Source organism: Cryptomeria japonica, chromosome 4 (assembly GCF_030272615.1).
Source record: "Cryptomeria japonica chromosome 4, Sugi_1.0, whole genome shotgun sequence".
NCBI lineage: Eukaryota > Viridiplantae > Streptophyta > Pinopsida > Cupressales > Cupressaceae > Cryptomeria > Cryptomeria japonica.
In genome coordinates, this window is record NC_081408.1 from 616029333 (window position 1) to 616052481 (window position 23149).

The 23149-nt window shown below is 34.3% G+C and overlaps 1 protein-coding gene across 8 annotated transcripts in view; it reads right to left on the bottom strand.

The window, feature by feature from the left end:
* Positions 1-2509: 2509 nt before the first annotated feature.
* LOC131050096 (uncharacterized) overlaps positions 2510-23149 on the bottom strand; it is a 56659-nt gene continuing 36019 nt past the window's right edge. For 4 of the 8 annotated variants that reach the window (XM_057984243.2, XM_057984242.2, XM_059220002.1 and 1 more), the window contains one exon: positions 2916-4633. In XM_057984243.2, coding sequence (XP_057840226.2) covers positions 3242-4633 — 1392 coding nt within the window. In that variant the 3' untranslated portion in view covers positions 2916-3241. Of the gene's footprint in view, positions 2720-2915; positions 4634-4857; positions 4957-23149 lie in introns of those variants that run through there. The other 4 variants (XM_057984246.2, XM_057984245.2, XR_009106850.2 and 1 more) reach the window with 4 other exon arrangements.

Here is a 23149-nt window from a genome sequence, read left to right on the forward strand (position 1 = left end):
AACATAATGTTTTGCATCTTCAAAATGAAACTGCAGTCCTACAAATAAGAAACTAATTTCCAGTGCTCATAATTAATACTTTCTGTTCCCAGCGGAACAGAGAACATCTTCAAACCTTCACTATTGCAAGTGCAGTGAAGGCTGGAATGACGTGCAGATGCTATTTTTATTTGTTATTTCTTACATCACACTTATAATGGTTACAAGGGCAATTATTACAAAAAATTACCATTTACAGTCAGGGAAAAGTTTGATAACATTCCACTCGTTATTATATTTTATATAAAATTGTGAGCAATCACCCACCACCCATTGCATTTTTACACAATTTAGACTTGACTTGTCAATCAGCGTTCATGTCGCAGTTTATTCTTAGCAGCCAAATCAAATTAAAATATCTGTCGAAATTTTAATAACTTTTTCATTTTCACTATGAACGCTCACATTTCACTGTAGAAACTTCCTCACATGATACTGAGCGAAATTTATTGTAAAATCACAGGCAATGGATACGTTCATATACCACCATTTTCATATGACTACATATTCAAGAGTATGAATATGAATAGCCAGCTTGATTTTTCTTAGAAAATGTATGAAGACTCTAAGCGATTAGTTGCATGGTGTTGATTAAGCCATTTTGGAAAAATGTTTGAAATCCTTCAACGATTACAAGCGAAGGCAAAAGGCCAAAAAGAAAATACCAAGCCAAACTTTCTATTTCTTTTTATTTCTTTTTAGCACGTTGAAACACTTAATCATTTTGATTTATATATTATTTGTAGTTCAATACAGGCCTGATGTAAAATGGGTCCCACTCGCCTTTAAAGTGGTTCCCATATTTCAAATGTGGCCAAATGATAGTCGAAATTTTGATCATCACATTATTATCTGTTGTAGATTGAAATTGAAGAATAACTTTTAAAAGTAATAAAAATAGAAACATATACTACAAATTGTGCATGAACACTCGATATTTTTAGCTCCCTTTTTTTCTCTATAAAAGGAAGTATCATATATTGTAAAAAGGGTTGGCCCTTCACATAGTTGTTTTGTAAGATACAGCATTAATTAAATCATTTTTCTAACATTGGGGAAGAAAGTTCAATTTTGGTGTAATCAATCTTACTGAAATTAATAAAGATAATATCTTATTTAAGTGTAGTTTTTCTTTAAAATGGCAAAACACTTATTTATTATTATGCCTTGGAATTTATGAAATTTGAAAACATTAAATTGAAAAGGTATAATTATGTTGTTGAAATTTACATTATTTTTTATGAAATACAATAATAAACTGACTGCACTTGCTTTATTGCTGGTTGAACGAATGGTGATCATAATATTGTAGTTTTAAAATCAATTTTTCAAATTTTTTGGCATAAAGACTGAAATTTTAAGATCGAGTCATTCATTAGTTTATCTCTTATTAACATCATAATATTGTAGATTACAAAATTAATTATTCAATTTTTTTTAGACACAAAGATTAAAACTTTAAAATTAATATCATTCATTAGTTTAGATCTTATTAATCTAATAATATCTTTTGTTTTGTTTTTTTACCATCTTTTAGATTTGAATAGAATATAACTTTTAAAAAAGAAAAAGAAAAATCACAAAGAAAAACATTATTTAAAAGAGAAACTTGTTCAAACCATAAACAAGCCCCTTAAACAGACAAACCAAAATTGGACACTAAGTTACAACACCATTGTGACCCAAACGAAAATTGCACCCTAAATTGTCCAATACCAACCTAACTACAAAGACCTTGGAACTCAAATCTATTATCTTTTCAAAAGAGGTGGAATAAAATTTATTCTGCTTCACATGTCAATTTGGCCATCAACATAACTATTTTTAGATCTATATTATTCTCCAGGTGTGTTTATTCTCTTCAATTAGTATATAATTTATAATTTACTATTTATGTTGAGGAAATATGTGACTTCCCTTTGAGGTGCCAATGCCCATACATTTGTATCATCTTTTATGTCATTGAAAATTTAACCATGACAAAATTCTCTTCAAAAAAAAAATTATTATAATCACAAACTAAGACATGTCCATTGTACCTATAGGTCCAATTGCCAGTTTTAACATGTATTGGAGGTGCCCTTTTGTATGTTAAAGAATAGCCATACCATCAAAAATTGGAAGAATTTCTTGTTACTATAGACTCATCAGAAGATATTTGCAGAAATTTTAGCAGTGTATTCATGATACGAAACATGACAACATGTATTACAGCAAATAATGACTTCATGTTTGACTTTGACTTGTGAAACAAGGCATCTATCTATTTGAAAGATGAATTATTGCTACTTCAATCTGTAATGATCTTTAACATGTGTTGCACATAAAATTGCTTGTAAAATTTCAAGGGAATTTTTTTGAATATATCTTTAACTCATAAAACAGCCTTTACAATTTTAATGGCTAAGAATGAAAGACAAGATTCCCACTAAACTCCTCTGGAATTGAAATCTAAAGAGCCATACAAACATATCACAAATTTAATTCACATTTTTTTCAACACCAATGTTTTAGTACACTTCATAAATCACTGTAGTAAGTTCAGATTATTTACAGAGGGCATCTTCCGTCTGGAGATCTCAGATACAATGCTAAAACAGCAATATAAATGTGTACTTATACTTTTCCTCTGCCCATTCCAGATATATGTTGGAATTGAAGTTAGATCAGTTTAGCTTTCCTGATACCTCGACATATACGATAAGTCAGAGACTCAGAAGTATACAGTGCGTATGGAGTAAAGAAAATATTTAAAAATGTTATCTTCAATCAGTATCATATAAAAATTTCTCAAGAACAAGTATATACAAGATAAACATGAAGATGCTAATATTTATGTACAAAATTACTCCTCAACCTTGTCTCTATGCCTGGAATTCTTGAACCTGCTCTTTTATATATACAAAATGATTTGGACCAATATATCTAGTCGTATAAGGATAAACAATAAATTTTAAAGAATGGATGCTTTGATTTGTGTGTGACAGGATGTGTGAAAGGGACAGAAGAGGGAATGGGAGAGAGAGAGAGAGATGTAATGTTTCATGCAACCCATGCAGTATCACTACCAGCAAATGGAGTTATGAGTTGACAAGAACGAAAGATTGTCTTAGATATATTGCCATATGCTACCTAAATACAGAGAGTCTCTAGAATACATGTGGTGTGTATAACTAATTTACAGGGTCATTAAACTGAACCACTACTTTCTATTAGAATCTACACTGCTGCCAAAGAGCAACAAGGAAGTATATGCCGTACCATTATCACACAATGATTCACTCTCTTTCAGTGCAGATTTGACAGCTTGTTCTTTTGAGGGCAAAGGAAATGTAAGTGAAAGAGAGAGAGACGAACCATCTTCACTCGTTGTCGGACTAGGAGACTGTTGTTGAGTATAACTTTTATCATGCAACTGAACAAACAAAGGCCTGACAGCTGGCTTTGGAGATGACAGTTTTGCTCCTAAAGCAAGTTCCAGATCAGGTACATCGAGGTCTGGTGGTTCCTGAAGATCCTCTACTGAGGGGATACATTGGTCATCAGAAGTCAGCTCGGGAGACTTTGGTTTGGTGATTTGCTTGATATGTGACTGCTCAGAAGATTTTGTTGTCTTATCATTTCGTTCAGCAACTGTTGGTTCTGGAAAAAAGAACCTTTCAGTTACCTGGGACTCCTTGGGAGACAATGGATTGTACTCTTTGGAGTCTTGATCAAACTGAACTGAAGCAGACAAATCACTAACCTGCTGAGTTTGAATGCAAATATTTAATTCTGCTGAGCTCCTGCCTCCAGAACTCCTGCAACTGGATTCTTCGTCTTTGCATATGTCTCTAACATATATTTCACTGTAACTTTTCTTCAGTTTTCTGTGTCCTTTGTCATCTATTAAACAGTCGCTGGATCTCCCCCTGGGAGAGACTGTATCCCTGCGACGACTACCCCCAGATGCTTCTACTCCTGACATCATTTGTACATGTCGGTTTTGATCAAAATCAGGGGAACGCATCCGATAATGATGATGATCATAGTTACTTATCCGCATCGAAGAGAAATTCGATCGGCTTGCATGTTGTGTTGGTGAATGAGAGAAATGATGCCTCCTGTCTTCTCTGCTGTCTCTACGTGGTCTTTGTTCATGGCTGTTGTGTTCTTCATGTCTCCTTGATGAAATTCTCCTATCCCTATCTCTTTCGGTTGCCATTTCTCCATTTCTTTCTCTCTCTCTTTCATTTTCTCTTTCTCGCGGCTTCCATTCCTTGTGCCCTAAATCTTTGCTCCTGAAACTTGCATATTCCAAGTCCTTTGCTCTCTCTCTTCCTCTATCATTTTCATCATCTTTTGATTTGATTTTTTCCTTTTCAGTGTTCATTTGTGAATGTGAACTAACTTGAGCAATCCTTGAAGAATCTGATGAATTATCTTGTCTTTCCATGGAACTTGAAGAAACAGCAGAATGACCAGAAGGAATACGCCCAAGACAAGCAGAGTTAGCTCTCTCTCTCCAAGAAGAAATCTGTGACATGACAGATTGTCCAAATGGCTGAGGCACAACAGCCCTTCCATCATCTGTGCGTAAAGATTTTTGTTTCTCCTGCAATATTTGATGACTTGGAAGTCAAGTTACATCTCAAAGCTGGACAAAAGATTTATAAAATTACATTTAAAGACAAAATAAGTAGAAATAAAATTAAAAAAATCACCCATCTTCCCAGTGTTCAGCAAAAGTATATACAATATAATGCAAACAATTCAGTAATTGTTGTTCTTAACAAAACAGAAAAAATGTAACTAGAAAGAAGATAAAACTTTTTGCAACCTTTGTAAGCATGAACTGGTAAAAGAAAAGTTGTCGGTAAATGGCAAATTTACGCAGAAATTAAAATTATTGATGTTCCATCGACATTAAACCTGGACCTACAATTGAAAATTAGAATATTTAGCTTGTTTTACATTCCAAAAAAGTTGCAAACTGGAATCATTCAATGATTAAGATTCATTAAAACTTGAATAATAAATTGGCTTGGATGTCAAGTTACATTTCAAAGCTGGATAACAGATATTTTAAATCACATTTGAAGACAAAATAAGCAAAACTTAAAAATAAAATTTAAAAAATTGCCCTTCTTACCAGTGTTTAGCAAAAGTAAATGCAAAACAATACAAACAATTCAGTAATTGTTGTTCTTGACAAAACAGAAAAAATGTCAATAGAAATAAGATAAAACTTTTTGCAACTTTTGTAAGAATGCACTGCTAGACGAAAAGTTATCAGCAAAAGGCCAATTTACACAGATATTAACATTATTGATGTTCTATGAACATTAAATCAGGACCTAAAATTGAAAATTAGTATATTTAGCTTGTTTTACATTCCAAAAAAGTTACGATCTGGAACCATTCAATGATTAAGATTCATTAAAATTTAAATTATTAATCAATGCATATAACAACGTATTTTCAAATATTCAATTTTAAAATTTATTATGATTTGTAAAACTGGGGACACAAAAAGCAATTTATTGATAATACTAAACAGACAACAAAGAACCATCAATTTCCTGTGTTTCAATAAAAAATGCTATTACCCGCTATAGTCAATCCTCACTGTCAATCTGCAACCACTACACTGTTTTGCCAGGGTGTGGGAAGAGAGGAAAGAACAATATGAAAAACTAAGTTGCAAAGGAGCTTGAAGACTACAATGAAAACAATTTTTTATTAGCTCTTGAATGATTTTGGATATTACAATGTTAGTTATAAAGTGAGATTCTAACCCCTAAGAATTTCTTGAATAAGGCTATTCAAACTCAAGAACAAAAGTTGTGAAGAAAAGCTGCTCAATGCTGTAATGTAAAAGAAGAAAATTCAGAATAAAAAGCACTTTTCAAACATTTAGAATCCATGACATAAAAATGAGTAAAGTCAAAGGAAGAAGTGTATTTTGAAAATCTAGAGGTGACTCTGAAAGACAAAAGATTAGATTAAAAAAAAAGGGAAGGATATTAAAAGACTATGACTATGACTATGACAAGAGTATTAATAATTAAACTGTTAAAATTCAAATTACAGCTTGCAAGTTCAAATGTAATATGTATTATAAACATTATTAGAAAATTCAACACTTTCAGGCTTCAGCATAGAAAGGAAGCAAAGGATATTAAACTGTGAAAATTAAAATTACCACTTGCAAGTTGTTTGAACTTGCAATAAGTTCTTCCCACCCTCCCTACCTATAGTGGCAAATTTCTGTAACATCTATTATGAACAAAATTACAAAAAATCATAAAATTTCCTCTAACTTACAAGTCATTTAAGCTTGCAAACTGTAATTTTATTACGAACAACTTTACAGAAATTCATATAAACTTGCAGTTAGTTTTAAATTTCTAATTTCAAGCAAGAAAATTATAGCATCACCAAACATGTGCCATAAATTCAACGGTTTGCATCCCAAATTATGTGCCTTAAATCACCAATCATGTTCCCTAAATCGCCAATCGCATGCTACCTAAAATGCTAAAACCATAAAAAAAATAACAACTAAAATATCAAATTTTTAATTGATTTGGGCAACTGTTTCCCTAAAAAAACCCCGAACTTTTCATAGAAAACAATCATGAGTTATTAAAACAATCGCCAACAAGTTTTATGGCAAGTACTTGGTGAGTTTTAAAACTATACCCACAAGTACATTTTTGTTATTAGAGCTCTCCACCACACCAAATCCAATCGAAAGTTCAAATTCTGACATTATACCAAGTAGTGTCTAGATAAAAAGAAGTCTCTTGTAATTTCCAACTATTACTCTGAAGCAATTTTCTCAGCAAAAGCAACCATTAATCAAACTGCTGGGAACTACATTTGGTAATATTCTAACTAGATGTTTGGGATATTCATTAGTATCAAACCTCACAATTCATAGCATAGAACATTTATTAGTTATTACAGAAAAAATGCAAGAGAAATTGACACATGGACAAGAAGATAGCCCACTTTGGCTTGAAGAATTGAACTAATATATAGCTAATCTTACAAGGAATATTAATGTGCACATTACTGCTCCTAATTATCTGCATGCCCATTCACATTAATCTCGAGCATGTAACCAAATCTTCTACGGAGAGATTTATAAGAAAAGTTTAGATTTCTTTTAATTTCATGATCAAAAGTAACAAGATCAATGTCAGCAGGTGGCATTTAAATTTATAAAAATTCTGATGATCCTTAAACATTTCATGGTGATGCAAGATTACAATCTACTTTCAATTTGCCTCTGTTTTTAACACCCTGAGAAACAAGTAACTAAGATGAACTTAGTGTAACTCCAAAATGATTATCAAAGATGAACTTCAAGAACTAAAGCATCTACATTGCATTATGTCAATGTGATAGTAATAATTCAATTAGTGATAGATAGAACTGATTTAAATCAACTAACGACATGGATATTCAATGAATTATCCACATTACAATTAATTACTTGCATAATATCAAATTATCTAGCTTAGGGTATTAAATAAAGCTCAACTAGGTAAACATAATATATAAATGTTGTATATATGTTATACACCAACATCCCCCCTTAAGTTTAGTTTATGGTAGCAAGGTAAGCAAGGTGAAATTAGAAGTCTATCCCCTCTTTTAGAATTGTCTCCCTCAACTCGAATAGAGATCCTAGATGTAGAAAACCAACCTTAGTAAAAGCTAGTAAAACGGTATCAAATTTTCATGCTACAAGAAATTTGGGCTTGTGAACCCATTTGTAATATGTATGGATCATCTTTATTTTTTGTGAAGATTAGCAAATCAAGGAGCACTCTTCATTATAAGCTATAGCAAATCCCTAACCACCTTGGAAGATGAAGTTTGAGTGACTCAAGCAATAAATGCAACATGAGCTCCATGAAATTGTGTCTTCCAACTAGCTAGAGGTACTAGAGCTTATGACTCAACTAGTAGAGGAAGATCAAGGTAACCCCTCAAACTCATCATCAAATTTGTCATCATCTTCAAAAGAAGACAAGGACTAATTTAGTCTAGTCAAGAAAACAAAACTGGTGGGCATGCAAGCCTACAAAAGTTTTAATAAAAGATGGTGGTGTAGGCTTAAAGCTTTCAAAATTTTACAATTGAGACAAACCACTAAGCTGGAAATAACCAAATGGTCTTTCAAACCTCAACAGTTTGTGATCTCATATTTGAACAAAAGGTTTTGTGGATGTGTTGATGAATAGGAAACCTTTGAAACTTTCCATTATTTACCTCAACACATCTCAAGAAGAATAACTAACAACAATGTTTTGTTAGTGTTACAGTGTCAATATTACAATGATTGAATGACAAAAGTGGGATTTTGACTTGGCCATATGGTGAGTAGCCCCTAAGTCAATAATCAAATCTCATGTAGGAAAAATTTGAGTTGTATCAAATGTGCAAATACAAAACTCGAAGTTGATGTAGCAAAGGCAACTAATTTCTTGCCACTTGAAGAAGATTGTGAGTATCAAGTTCTTTGTCCTACTTGAAGTTCTGCTTCTCTAGTGCAACTACTAGTTTTTTCGGCTTGTAGAATGTCAACTCAAAGCCACATTGGCACTTGCACATTGCGCATGTCTTTGGCTCCAGTTTTCTCTATCGAGGAAAGAGGAATCTAAAACATCTCCTTTGGCTTGACTATCCATTAGCCTTCCGAATATGGATGGTAGCTTAGTCTACTTAAACTCTTCTAATAATGTGCTACATATGCTCAATTTTTATTATACAAAGGAAGTGTGCCCATCTGTAATAGCTTTTTGAGTTTTTCTTGCTCTCGTGTCAATTGCTCATGGAAAGTATCAAACAAGGGCATCGTAAACTTGGCATCCAAACAATCCATGTAGGCATAAACAAAATACGGGTCTCTCAACTTACAAGGAACCACCATGATTAGTTGGCCATTTTTCTTCTCAATCTAACAATCCTTTAGTAGAACCCTAATTAGCTTGAATTGATAGATGAAATTCTCAATGGTGTTTAAGTTCTAAGCCATAGTTGAAAAACTCGGACTCGCCACAAACTCGGCAAACCAAAAATTTGGACTCGGACTCGGACTCGTGAAAGACTCGGCAAGGACTCGGCAAAAAAAAAAACCGTAGTTTTACAAAAAAACATAAAGAAATTAATGCATTTAGAGAACATAAGAGCCATAATTGAAACATTACACATGTCACATACTCATAGTTTCAAACTTTCAACTCTAAAATGTATAATACCAAGATTTCTTCAATGCTAATTATGCTTTTATATGGAGCCTAATCAGACTCGGAGGTTAAATTTTCCCTACTTCCATCGGCGCAATTTCCCCCCATATTTTTCGACGGGGGTTTTGGGGCAACGCCCCCAAGTTGGGGTCAAGGGGCATCGCCGAAAGATCCTAAAATTTGACTAAGTCTGGAAAATTGAAGAATCCTCCAAAAACTAGATTTTGCATTATAACTCCTGGAGGTTCGAAACCACTCTCAAACATCCTGACAGTATATATGGAATATAACTTAAAGTCTGGAATGTCATCTTGATCTTCAAATGCCCTGAAATTTGGCTAAGTCTGGAATGTCTTCCTGATCCTGAAATCTAACTAAGTCTGGAAAATTGAAGAATCCTCCAAAAACTAGATTTTGCATTATAACTCCTGGAGGTCCGAAACCACTCTCAAACATCCTGACAGTATATATGGAATATAACTTAAAGTATAAGTGACATTTCCTTCTCTTATACTTAAATGTTATATTCCATATATGAATCCTGACGGAGAGACCTAATTTTTTCACATGTTAAACTCAATTTTAAAGCTTGCATGACATTTTCTCTGGGTCGCACGAGTCCATCTGAAAGACTCGCGAGTCCATGCAAAAGACTCGCGAGTCTTTCAGATGGACTCGCCAGGACTCGCCTCGCGAGTCCTTGGCGAGTCGACTCGTGGCTCCCATGGACTCGCGAGTCCGTGGCGAGTCCACGAGTTTTAAAACTATGTTCTAAGCATCCAAACTGATAAGGACATTCTCCAAATTGTGTACTCAACAAGAATCTATCTTCTTCAACTATTTTGTAAGCTTCCACAAGATTCTCTAAGTCACAAATGTAACCTTGCAATTCAAAGAAATTGGGATGCTAATCAGCCCAAGGGCTTTGTCACAACAATTCAAAATTTCATCTTTTCAATTTAATTGGTTGGCCTTGTCTATTTTATTGAACTAAGAGATGAAATCCTCAATGGTGTTTAGGTCCTAACCATCCAAAGTGATAGGAGCATTTTATGCAATAAACCGCCCTACTTTTTTTTTGGAACTTTAGGATATAAAATGCATATGCAATGCCTTTACACTTTTTGATCACTCTGATTTAGGAGGGGGCAAGATGAGAGCATAGGGTGCTTCGACCACACTACTAACTAAAATGTATGCAAACAAAATGAAATGACAGCGAGCTAATCAAAGCACACAAGCAGCACAGACACCCTCAATCAACACTTCTTCAGCAGACAATGTGTGTTGATGCAAGAAACTAGCAGAATGTCTAAGCTGGTTCGAACCAAAATGATTGATTAAACCAACTTGTTCAATGTCAAAATGGGCTGATAAAATACATTGGGTCTAACGATGAACCAATCAATGCCTATCAAAATGATATGCATATCAACTGACAATAACCATCCAATTTTACAAGATAGAATGCAAACAAATATATACCCCTGATGGTACTACCATCTGGGGTTTACAAGACAAGCATGGATGCACTACAGAATAGCATAAATGATTGTTATACTGCTGGAACAGGTCTGATATAATATTCTGATTACAAAATCAGAATGCTACAATAACATAAATTAGTCTAAAAGACTCAAAATGAGCATGAAATATCATATCCAAAATGTGTGTTCATCAACCCAGCTAAAGTATACATTGCAAGCTGAAGCAAGAGGTTGATATGGTGTTGATACAAATCTGTACTGCTGTCACACTGTCAAAAATCAGAACTGATGCATACTGAAAATACTATGTAATCACCTTTAGATGCTTAAACTGATTGATATCAGACTGACATAGAAATCAGACTAATTGCAGGTCTTAAATAGGGATTAATGTTGTTGGTACAGCAAGTACAAATCTTATAAAAACCCACCGAAATCACCAATGTTCACCCTTTTTATGGATTGGCATCATAAAATCTTCAACAAATTCCATCAGTAACATTTAGCAATCAAAACTCCTCAAAATACATCAAATATTTCCATTTTACCAAACATTCAGAAAGAACTCAACTTGCAGCACAAATGTGATCTTAGGGTGAAATCACCTTTTACAGCTAGGGCAGTTTTCATCCCTAAAACTGGTATTCCAAGAGGATTTTCGTCTAAAAGAGATATGAATTGCTCATGTTCTAAATTAGAGCAAAAGAAAATAATAAATAACTAGTAAGCCTTCTTCTCAAGACCCAACCTCGTTTTATAACATTTTCAGAGCTATTTTAGGATTAAGCTATTTTTGCTTTTTCAATTTGGCTTTTTCAAAAAAAACCATTGTACTTTTTCTGTTGCCTTTTCCAAAAAAATCTTTTTTGTTTTTTGGTTGCTCTTTTCTTTTTTATTGTTTTTTTTTCAAATATTTTTCCTTGTGACCACTTTTCATCACCTTGAGCCTAGCAACGCTTTATCTAGACACTTAAAAAGCCTTTGTATAAATAATTAAATCTAAGCTATCAATTAAAATGTTAAAAGTAACTTTCTGACAACTTAATTATTTTCCCCTTTCCAATGCCAATTAGCTTACATGAGAACTTTGAAAAATACGCTAATAACTAAACAATCACTCACGTGCAAGAAGGGGACATTATAGTCGCCTCTCCCCAAAATTGCTTGTCCCCATGCAATTGCAAATCAAGATGCTCCAAAATCTACTCTCCTTCCCGTGTAGCATCCTCGAGTGAAAGATCTCTCCATTTCACCAAATACTCTTTGACACTTCTATTCCTCAATTTACATTTTCTAAATTCAATCACTGACCTCAGGATTCAAGATAAGTTTCCCTTCTTGATTGGAGGAAGGCAACTTAATAGAAGCAACCACGTTGTGACCAAATGCCTTCTTAAGATAAGAAACATGAAATACATCATGCACCTCGCTTCCCTTTGGTAGCTCCAACTTATAAGCCACTTTTCCAACTCTCCTTGTGATCTCGAACGGACCATAAAATCGTGGCTTAAGTTTCTTAACTCGATTCTTTTTAAGAGTAGACTATCTATAGGGCTGAAATCTCAAATAAACCACATATCATTTACCTCAAAAGTACACTCAACTCTATTCTGCTTAGCATGCAACTTATATTGATTATGTGCATCTTGGAGGCCATCTTGCAGATTTTTCAACACGTCTTAGCTCTGCTACAATAAATCTTGATCCCTTGCATTATGCATAGTTTGAATTTGAACTTTAAAACTATGAACTTTTAAATTTTAAATCGTTTATTGCAGTATCACTATAAGTTCTCATGGCATGAGTGAGGATGAGGTTGAGCCTCGACAAGAAGTTGAAACTAAAATTGAAAAAGAATCCAATTGTGCACCTAATCTTGATGAAAGTGCAGAAGCAATGAGGGGTGACTGAAACCCAAACCACTAGTTGCATTGCCAGTGCAAACATTAATTGCCATTCCACAGTAACATCAAAACATGCTAGGGGGTCATTTTAATCCTAAGCCTTCTCTAAGACAATTTGTAACAAAATTACAAGTGAAACCTGGGGCATCTGAGGGCACTAGGTTGCATAAGTACCACTTTTGCAACTTTGAAATTTAGGGCAGTATTACTAGAGTTAATGCCCACCAACCTGCTACATATCCGAAATAAAGGTGTAGAAATATGTGAGAAGTTGACCAGAAGACTGAACTATAGAGCTGAGATAAGTAGGTTACAAGATGGTCTAAGTAGTGAAGACATTACACCTACATTTGCTTCTTTGTCTCTATGGTCGAGGAGTCTTCAGGGAACAAGTTCTATTTCTACTACTTTATAGAGGCTAGTTGCTCATATGCCAATTTCTTCTACTTCCGGGGCAACAAACATTGGGGGGTATACAAGATGACAAATGATGTTCCAAACCCACGAGCAGAATTATTCCATGTGTAATTAAAGGATGAACCACATGGTGCCCTTGGCAAATTCTTCTTTGCCAACGGCATTTCATTCCATGTGGCCCACTCTCCTTATTATAAAGACATGGTGGCAAAGATACAAGGGCATGACCATCATATGTGCCACTATGGGAGACAAAATTGAGGACCAAAACCTTGGATAAGAACTATTCCAAGATAAATATTTTGATGGAGGAAATGAAGGAATATTAACTTACAAGAGGAAGTAGCATAGTCATGGATGGGTGGATGGGCATTGGGCATCATCCACTAATCAATATCATGGTTACATGTACAAAGTGCCTTTATTTTCTTAAGACTGTCAATTGTTCAAGGCATCGCAAGGACGCCAATTTTCAGTTTCAAATCCTCAAGGATCCTACTGAGGAGGTTGGACCGCATAATGTATTCCATAGTGACAGATGCGGCCCATGTGTGCAAAGTTGTGGGGAAATTAATTGAAACGACATATAGACAAATTTGGCAGACTCCTTGTTGTGTGCATGCCATGAATAATGCACTCAAGGGCATGGAAAAGATTGATTGGATCAAACCAGCTGTCAATGATGCTAGAGATGTGCAGATGTTCATTTGCAACTACATACAATGAAATTGAAAAATAAGAAAATACAAAGATTGAAAAACATAAAAAAGAAATCAAACCAAATTTCTAATTTAACACCTCATTGCAAACCACAAAAAAGTGTTCATTGATCTGCCTATTGGAATGTAGCAAAACATTGGTTTGATTGATGATAATTGAATTTGACTCATTGAAGATTTTGGCAAATAGACTTGTATAAAGAGTGAGACTATATAAAAATGATGAAATAATCCTATCTATGGACTTGTTGTGGAAAAATCAACTAGGGGATGAGGATGACAATGATGAGCTCAAGGTTGTGCAGTCAACTTAATCGTTAAATGGAAAATTGCCATTTCAAATCCATGAGAGGATAATAACAAATTATTTGATTTAAAAAATGGATAAATGAGAAGAATAAAATACCATTCAAAGATGAAGTTAACTTGTGAGAAAAGGAGTTTCTAAATTGAAGGAGTTAACTAGTGAGAAGATTATTATGAATTATTTAATTTATTTAATAAAAAAATTCGATGAGGACATTGCTAATTTGAATGATGAGTTCATTGATGAGATGAAAAAGGAAATTTTAATTAGAGATTATAATCTCTCATTTAATTGAATAATAAAATATTATGTAATTAAATTAATAAATGCAAAATAGTAGTAATGATAAAATAAATGATAAATAGTATTTAATGTGGATAATAAATGATAATGAATTAATGTCAATGTTAATAGAAATAATTTTAGTGCCTACAACAACCACGACACTTCACATGCACTCTTTGGGAACTTCTCTAAAAGAATTCTTGAAACTTGTAGGGACTAGTTGCAAGAGGCATTGCAAATAATGGTTATGACAGCAATGAAATTGGTGGCCCAAGTCCAAGACAAAGCAAGGGAAGAGGGTGAAGGATGTAGTGAAGAGTGATGTTTTTGGGGGTGATGCAAAATATGGTCTCCACCATTACTCCAATCTTCCAGATGATTAGATATGGGTATGTCAATGCACCCAGCCTTAGAGAGGTGTATTGAGTGCATTGATTCTATGTTGGACCAAATGAAGCCTGTTTTGCAAGCGAAAGACCCCACATTAGCATTCTACAATGAGCACATTCAACCAATCATTCATCAAAGATGGTAGAAGCTCAACACTCTCGTGCACATGGATGTCTATGGGTTGAACCACAAGTGGTACATGTAAAGGCCTAGTAGAGTTACACCCATACCCATACATGATGTTGAGGTTTAGATAAAGTTCTTGAAGGGCATCCAAAAGATGTATGATCCTATAAAGGCCAACCTCATTGTACTTAGTGGCTAAGTCACAAGGTTCAAATTCGAATTCGACAGCCATGATATTCGGATGAAATTCGACAAGGGAAAAATTCAAAAAAAAAATCGAATAAAATTCGCCTCATATAATTTTGTTTATTTTTAAATATATGTATACTTCTAATAAATTATAAGTATGCAGACACCCGCGAAAATCTGACGGCGACCCTTGTTGCCAACACCCGCAAAAATCCAATGGCGACCCTTGTTGCAGACACCTGCAAAAATCCGACGGCGACCCAGTAGATACCCACGACACCAGTGAAAATCCAACGGCAACCCAGTTGTAGTTGCAAACACCCGCGAGCCAGTAGATACCCGTGAATCGACCAACTGAGTTGTGTGTTTCGAGGCAGATAGCAACGCTTTATAGAAAAAATCTGCCAAAAGTTTTCAAATAAACCCTAAACGCATTTCAGAAACCCTAGAAAAATGCCTTTTAAATTTTAACTAAAAAACGACGCCCTGGCCGTACAAATTTATGGCTGAATTTGAACGATTTTTTAATGAAAGTTTGAAATTCGATTAAATTCGAACCTCATCCATGAAAATCGCTGTATTTTGTGACTTAGCTTAGTGGACAAAGTTTGCCACTCTAAGGGGATATTCAATGGTGGCCAAGACAGATAGAGAAACTATAGCACAGGAGAAGCCAATTTTGTGGACTATGCATGGGCCGACTTCTTTGACTACCTTCTAGCCATTCATTTGCTATCTCAAGTTCCTAGTTCTTATGTTGCTGAAAGTAACTAGTCTACTTATACCTTCACCCTCTCCCTTAAGAGGAACAAGCTTACCTCTAGGAGACCAAAGAAGCTTGTGGTTGTACATAGTGCCTTGTGTCTCATTGACCACAAGAGCCTTACGTAAAAAGAAAGTCCAACATCTCGGTTGATCAAAATGCTACACAAGCAAGGCTGGTTGGTAATAATTTGGAGGAGCTTGAGCATATGGAGTACAAAGGTTCTAATGATAAGAAGTTTGAGGATAGAGGCCTCACTTACTCCATTTTGTTATTTTGAACATTTGTCATTGTAATCATCATTACGAATTTTTGAATTCAACATTTCCATTGTTAAATTGTTAATGTTAGTTTCAAAATTCAAATGTTCAATGCTATCATTGCAATGTGTTTATGACTTTAGTTAAACTTCAATGCTTAAAATTTACTGTTTAGTAGTTTTACTGGTTTGTCAAGGTTTCATTTATAATTCTTATACATCTTTTCATAACTATTTTTCAAGTACTGTATGTATTTCAGCATCGTCCCCCTACCTCCACCCCATTGTCATCCCCCAATTGTCCCCAAACTTAGGCCCTCGGTCCCCTGTATGCCCTAAACCCTAGCCTAAAAGCTGGGCCCAGCAACAGCCCTGCCCTAAAAAATTTATAACTTGGTTTATTTTCTAATGTAATAATAAAAAAGCGGAAGAGGAAGTTCCTTGCTGACTATAAAATAAATTTATTCAATAAAAAGCTATATAACCCCGAGTTTTCGGGCTAATGATGGCAGGGGACTAGAGGATGAGGTTCCGGGACGGCGATGTTTTTGGCCAATTTTGGTGACGGCAAAGGGGGTTGCTATATAAAATATAGGGAAATTTTTAATGTTCATATGAAAACATGGATAAAGCATGCATATATACATTACATTCGTCTGAAAACATGGATATAGGCTAAGTCACCGCATTTGGCGAATTTCAAAACATTAAGAAAAATTTGTTGAAATTCGTCATATATTCGGTACGGCAAAAAGGACGATTTGTTCTACTAAAAAAAAAATTTTAAATGTCTAGACGATGGGGGAAGAAAGCTTTGTCGAAGGAAGAAAATCTCCGCAGTCGTCGTCGCCTTGTGCTACCCAGGAGAAAGCTCTGTCGAAGGAAGAAAAGCTCCACAATCGTCGTCGCCTTGCGCTACCCAAGAGATTCGCAGTAAAATAATTCCGAATGGTTAAAACTTCATTGTGAGCATAGATTACCGATAAATAATTCTGCATTAAATTCGCTTTCGGGAGATTAGCGGTATGCATCCATTTTTCCACCATATCAATTTGTAAAGCCTTTTCACGAGAGGGTTATTAAGTTTTTAAGTTTTGTTCTTATTTTAATTTTTTGCTTTTTTCAAATTAAATTAAAATTATTTATACTTTGGTTTATATTGGTTATTTAATTTTGTTTATTATTCGATATGTTAAAACTTAATATTTTAAAATATTTAAACTAAAATTATTATTACTATAATATATTTATTCTTTAATATATTTTTATATATTAATAATATTTTAAATTAAATTTTTAAACATTAATTATTAATTTTTCTTTTATGTTTAATTTTTTTAGTATATTTAAATATATTAGTATACTAATATTATTTTATTACTCATTTTTCTATTTATTTTATTTTTTTGCTAGGTAAAAGGCCATAGCCAAAGCATTTTATTAATATAAAAATAAATACAACTTCGTTCAATGCGGGCACCGGTAGGAAGGAACGGAGTCAAGAAAACCTCCAGTCTAGCCCGGGATCATAAGATCCAGAAATAAGGAGTAATTTTATTTTTTTTATTTTTAATTTTATTTTACAATGTTTTTTTTTTATTGGTAATGGGCCGAAGCCGATAACATTAATCATTTTCTATTTATTGCTTATATTTATAAAAAAAATTATATAAGGTGAATTTAATGCCGAATTTTTTTTCGATTTTTTTGCCCTTACCGAACTTCATTCGAATTTTATGATTGTTGAACTCGAATTCAAATTCGAACGTGGTGACTTGGGATATAGCATGCATATGAAAACATTATAGAACCTTTAGTTTTAACATACAACATTTGTGTTCAAGATTCATTGTCAATACTCAATAGTACAATATGCAGCCATTCATAATTCAAAAATTAGAATTTATTGTCAATATGCATGTGATATTAAAAGATAACATACTGTAGTGTCGTAAATTGTACACCCTTGCTAGGGTGGTATAATTCCACACTTAGCTTAGCATCCGACTTAGTGTGTTTGCATCTTGCATTGTAATTTCCTACGTTACCCCAAGTTTCCGGGACGGGGGGACGAGTTTCCGGGACGGCAAATTTTTTTGCCAAATTTGGGGATGGGGGGGGGATGGCAAAGGGGACGGCTATATAAAATATAGGGAAAATTTAAAATATATAGGAAAATTCTAAATGTTCATATGAAAACATGGATAAAGCATGCATCTATACATTATATTCATATGAAAACATGGATATAGCATGTGTATGATACTATGAAAACATTTTAAAATGCAAACATCAAACATACAACATTATCAATAGACTCAATACTCAATATGCACTCATAATTCAGAATTTCAATTCATTCACATTGTCAATATGCATATCATAATAGATATTAAAGAAATAACATACATAATGGAGCCTAATCAGACTCGGAGGTTAAATTTTCACTACTTCCATCAGCGCAGTTTCCCCCAATATTTTTCGACGGGGTTTGGGGGCAGCGCCCCCAAGTTGGGGTCAAGGGGCAGCGCCCCTTGCGCGCTCCATGTCGCGATACAGGGCGGGGTCGAGGGGCAGCGCCCCGCGAGGCCAAAAATACTTTTATTATTTTATTTAGGCGTCGGGTGTTATTTTTCTGTTGGCAAAAAACCCTTCATGAGATATTTCACTCCCTCAATTACGCAAAAAACATCATTAAAAAAAATGAAAATACGACTTTTTTTATTTTAATATTTTTTCCTAGCCCTAGATGTGGGGGACATCTAGCCGTCCCCGGGATGGCTGGGACGTCCTCAATCCGTCCCCAGCCGTCCCCGGGACGTACGGACGTCCCCCACAGCTAGGGAAGCTGTCCCCCTATTTCGGGGACATCCCCTCAAAATTCTGGCAATTTGGGGACGGGGGGGGGGACGTCCCCTAGCAGTCCCCAAGTCCCCGAAACGTCCCCGGGACTAGGACGAGGGTTTTCAAGTAGGGGACGTGTCCCCGGGTTTTGTAGGTAATTTCCCTTTAATCATTTAATTAATTAATTTAATTAAATCTAAAGTCCTATTTCATCACTTCATACATCATAAAATTGGGCCCTTTACCCTAAGTGTGCCCCTTTTATTTTATTCCTCCAATAAATCATTTAATCATAAACCCTAATTATGTCTTATTTCGACCTTTAAGGCCCAATTTCGCATATCAAAACATCTCGAAATCATCTGTAACTTTGGGATTCACTCTAATATCATCATATCTAACGACCCTGAAAATTTGGTGAAAAGTTGGTCGGACCATGTGCAAAGTGCACATGGTCCCCGGCTTTTTCCCTGAAATTTCGAGAGCATAATCCTATGATATTATAATGCTTAACCCCAAGAAATTGGCGGGAAATTCAATCTCTAAGTCGACCTAAAGATGAAATTAAGATCTAGGGTTTAATACATAAGATCTAGGGTTTAATACATAAGAGTCAACCTCAATTCCAAGTAATGCCACTAAACATACAGTTCAACAATATAGAAAAAAAATATAATGAACTTAATAAAGATGCTTGGTTTTCACACATGTACATTAATACTGCAACTGTTGTGGACCTCTCTTTCAAGTTCTATTCTATAATGAATCCTTTGGGAACATGTTGAAGCTCATGACTGATACTATAAAATTACCCATCGAAATTTGATCACCATTGATGTATCTACTTTTATTTCATTAATGAATAATGCTGGATCAATTTTTGGCACCCAAAAAGCACATTTTTACAGTGTGTTTTGTATGTTTACAGAATTTTTGGCACCCAAGGAAGCATAGCTACAGCTTGGCTTTTGTCCATAGCAAGGTCTCACAACAAGTGCTCACACCAAGCTGCAGGCAACTATATTCAAGATTTGCTCAGTTTCAGGAATAACTTATGAGCTAGTACTTTCGAGTTTTTGATATATGCTCTGTGGCATACTAGTTATGGTTCTCTTAAGTTTCGGAAACAAGGATGATTCAGATCTTATCTGAGAACCTGCAAAAATATCTGTTCTACTAGAAGAATTTTCAGAAATTAATACCACCACTATTAAGCTCCCAAAAATGGACAAATCTCCAAAAAATCTGTGCAATGTGGAAGGCTTGTAAAATCACTACCAATGGAGCTGACATAGCACAAAATATTCTTCAGCATCTTGGAAACTCCGAAGCATATTTATAAAAATTACAACATTCTCCTGAAAAATGTTCTTTGAGGCAAATAACTCCAAGTGATTTCAAAGAGCATCAAGCAGCACAGAATATATTCCTTCCAATAGTAATTGGACATTGGGAAAAGATTTTAAAATGTCCAGTCAAATTCCATTAATTGAATAGTAACTGAAAAGATTAAAAAGTATAAAGATAAACAAAGGTAGGAACATGGAGATATCTATCGGTAGCCAACAAAGCGGCAAAAGGGCATGAATTGAACAGTGTGATGGTGCTACATTTAAAGAGTATTCAGGAGGAAGGAAAGGAAATCTAATGAGACGAACCTTGAGGATAACAGTACAACACATGGCTCTAATACCATGACAAGTGCACATTTGAATTCAACCAAGCATCTCATGAACACAAAAACCTCACTAAAAAGAACTTTGACAATTCAACAGTATTGCACTGAAACGATTTCAAAGTATATGAAAAGCATCAATCTAATCTAATTCACTCTAACGAAAATAATTGCATGTGTCCTCTTTAGGCCAAAGATGGATAAAACTCTAACTAAAAGTGATTGAGAGTTAACTTTCCTAACCAAAGGTAGTTGAGAGTTAACTCTCCCAACTGAAGGCAAGTGAGAGTCTATTCCTAAGATACAAGTGACTCACTAAACTGAGTGTAACTCTTAAGAGATGCCTAAGATAATTCCAGTGAACTAATGCACTGAGACTGACATATCGATATGAAAGAGATCAATCCGAAAGTAAACTAGGACTGACTTTAGTTCAACTAAAGAGTTGCATATTCAGGGAATTATTCAAATTACATTTTATTATTTATATAAAAGAAATAATCTACACTAAAAAAAATGCTTCACTAATTAAACTTTACATAAAAGAGGTGCATCCATGTTATACACCAACATAAATTATTTAAAAAGAAAAAATAAGTCAAAACCTAGCCTATAATTAAAGCTTTTATCCATCTTATGTTACAAAAATGATATGGTGCAAGTGTCAGAACAAAAGGGCACCATAAGGACCCACTTCGTGTGTCCTCTGCTATGCAAACGGAAAGGCAACAAAAGATCTTATTAATGCATTCTCACTAGCCAAACTTGGGAGAAAGACAACTGAAATAATTTCCATTTTGATCCCCCCAGCTTCAAACTTATTCTACATATTATTCTTTAAAAGCAACAAATTCAATAGTAATCCTTCATCCTTGTTAGTCAATAATATCAAGAATAGCATGATGCATAAATATACAGAATACTAGTGTACCCAAATATTCAATAATCTCAAAGAATAACATTAAGGTAGGGTTACATCTTACAATAAACCTAATGAATGTGCTCCAAAATATCTACTAACCTCAAAGTCAAAGCAATTCCATACCTTGCATTATAGTAGCATTCCAGATATGTAGCAAACCGAAAGTGTAAATGGAATTCAAGTACTCAGATTTAAAATCAGAAAAACACAAGAAAAACCAGCAGATTAAAAAATGCTAAAATATTCATGAAATACATAAACCAAAAACTGATATTCTTATTTCATGCCAAATATAGTGGGTAGAAAGAGAAACAAAGATAAGACATTAATAGAGAATTTGATAAATATTGCCAATTACCCTCAAAGACTGAAACTTTGATTATGCGAAGCAAATTTGAAAAACCAAAATATAAAAGTAAAACTCTGGTTTTATAAGCAAATAGGACAGGATTTTTGAACAGTTGAAAATCTGAACTATAAATATAAATCCCAGCTTTCATAAGCAAAGAGGACAGGCTTTTCTCAAAAAAGCCTGCCCTCTTTCCTTATGAAACTTGGGATTTACATTTACAGATCATTTTAGTGAGTGAGTTTTTCCCTCAAATAACCAGTTTGTACAAAAAAACCAGCCTGCCACTTTAAACCAGCTAGGCCGTGAGTTATTCCTGGTTTTTGCTACTATGTCTTGCATAATGATATGAATCGAAATGATTTTAATCTCCTGAGTATTATCTCTAACCTAATAACAATAGGGTATGGTAAACCATTAACCTAATATAAATTAATTAAAAAATGTTACCCATTTGATCAAATATAACTAATCTCTAACAACTATTAATCCCCTAAGCAAAATCTCTAACCTAATAACATAAGAGTAAGGAAATTTATTAACCCAACATAGCTTAATTAAAATGTTGCCCATGGAATTTATTAATCCCCTAAGCTTAATCTCTAACCCAATCACATTAAGGTAAGGTAAACCTTTAACCCAATCACATTAAGAATTCCTTTAGAAAGATTCAGAATGATAAGATACAAAGGGCTAAGACTAGAGCCCGTTTTCAGTGGATGGAGCATGGGGACAAAGGCTCCATTTTTTTTTTCAGATATTGAAAGCAAAAGATGCTAGGATTAATAATTTAATATCAATGCTATCTGTGATGAAGGTAAGGTTATATCTGATCAGACAGATATTTTGGAGTCTTTTGCTAGATTTTATCAAAAACTATTCACTAGTGCAGACTGTGGACTGCAGAAAGACAATGCTAGGAGACAACTTAAATCCATTATCCCAAGAAAGATATCTGAAGAAGATGCTACCATGTTAAATCGGAGAATCACTTTAAATGAGATCAAAGAGGCAATATCATCTCTTAATAATGGCAAGGCCCCAGGAAATGATGGTCTTCCAGTTGAGTTTTACAAAAGTTGTCAGCATTGCTTACTGCAAGTCTATAAAGAAGCTGAAATTAATGGCTCATTGGGGGAGGATATAAATACAGGGGTCATAAAACTTATTCCTAAAGAAGGGGACAAGACATTGATCAAAAATTGGAGACCTATCACCTTGTTAAATGTCTC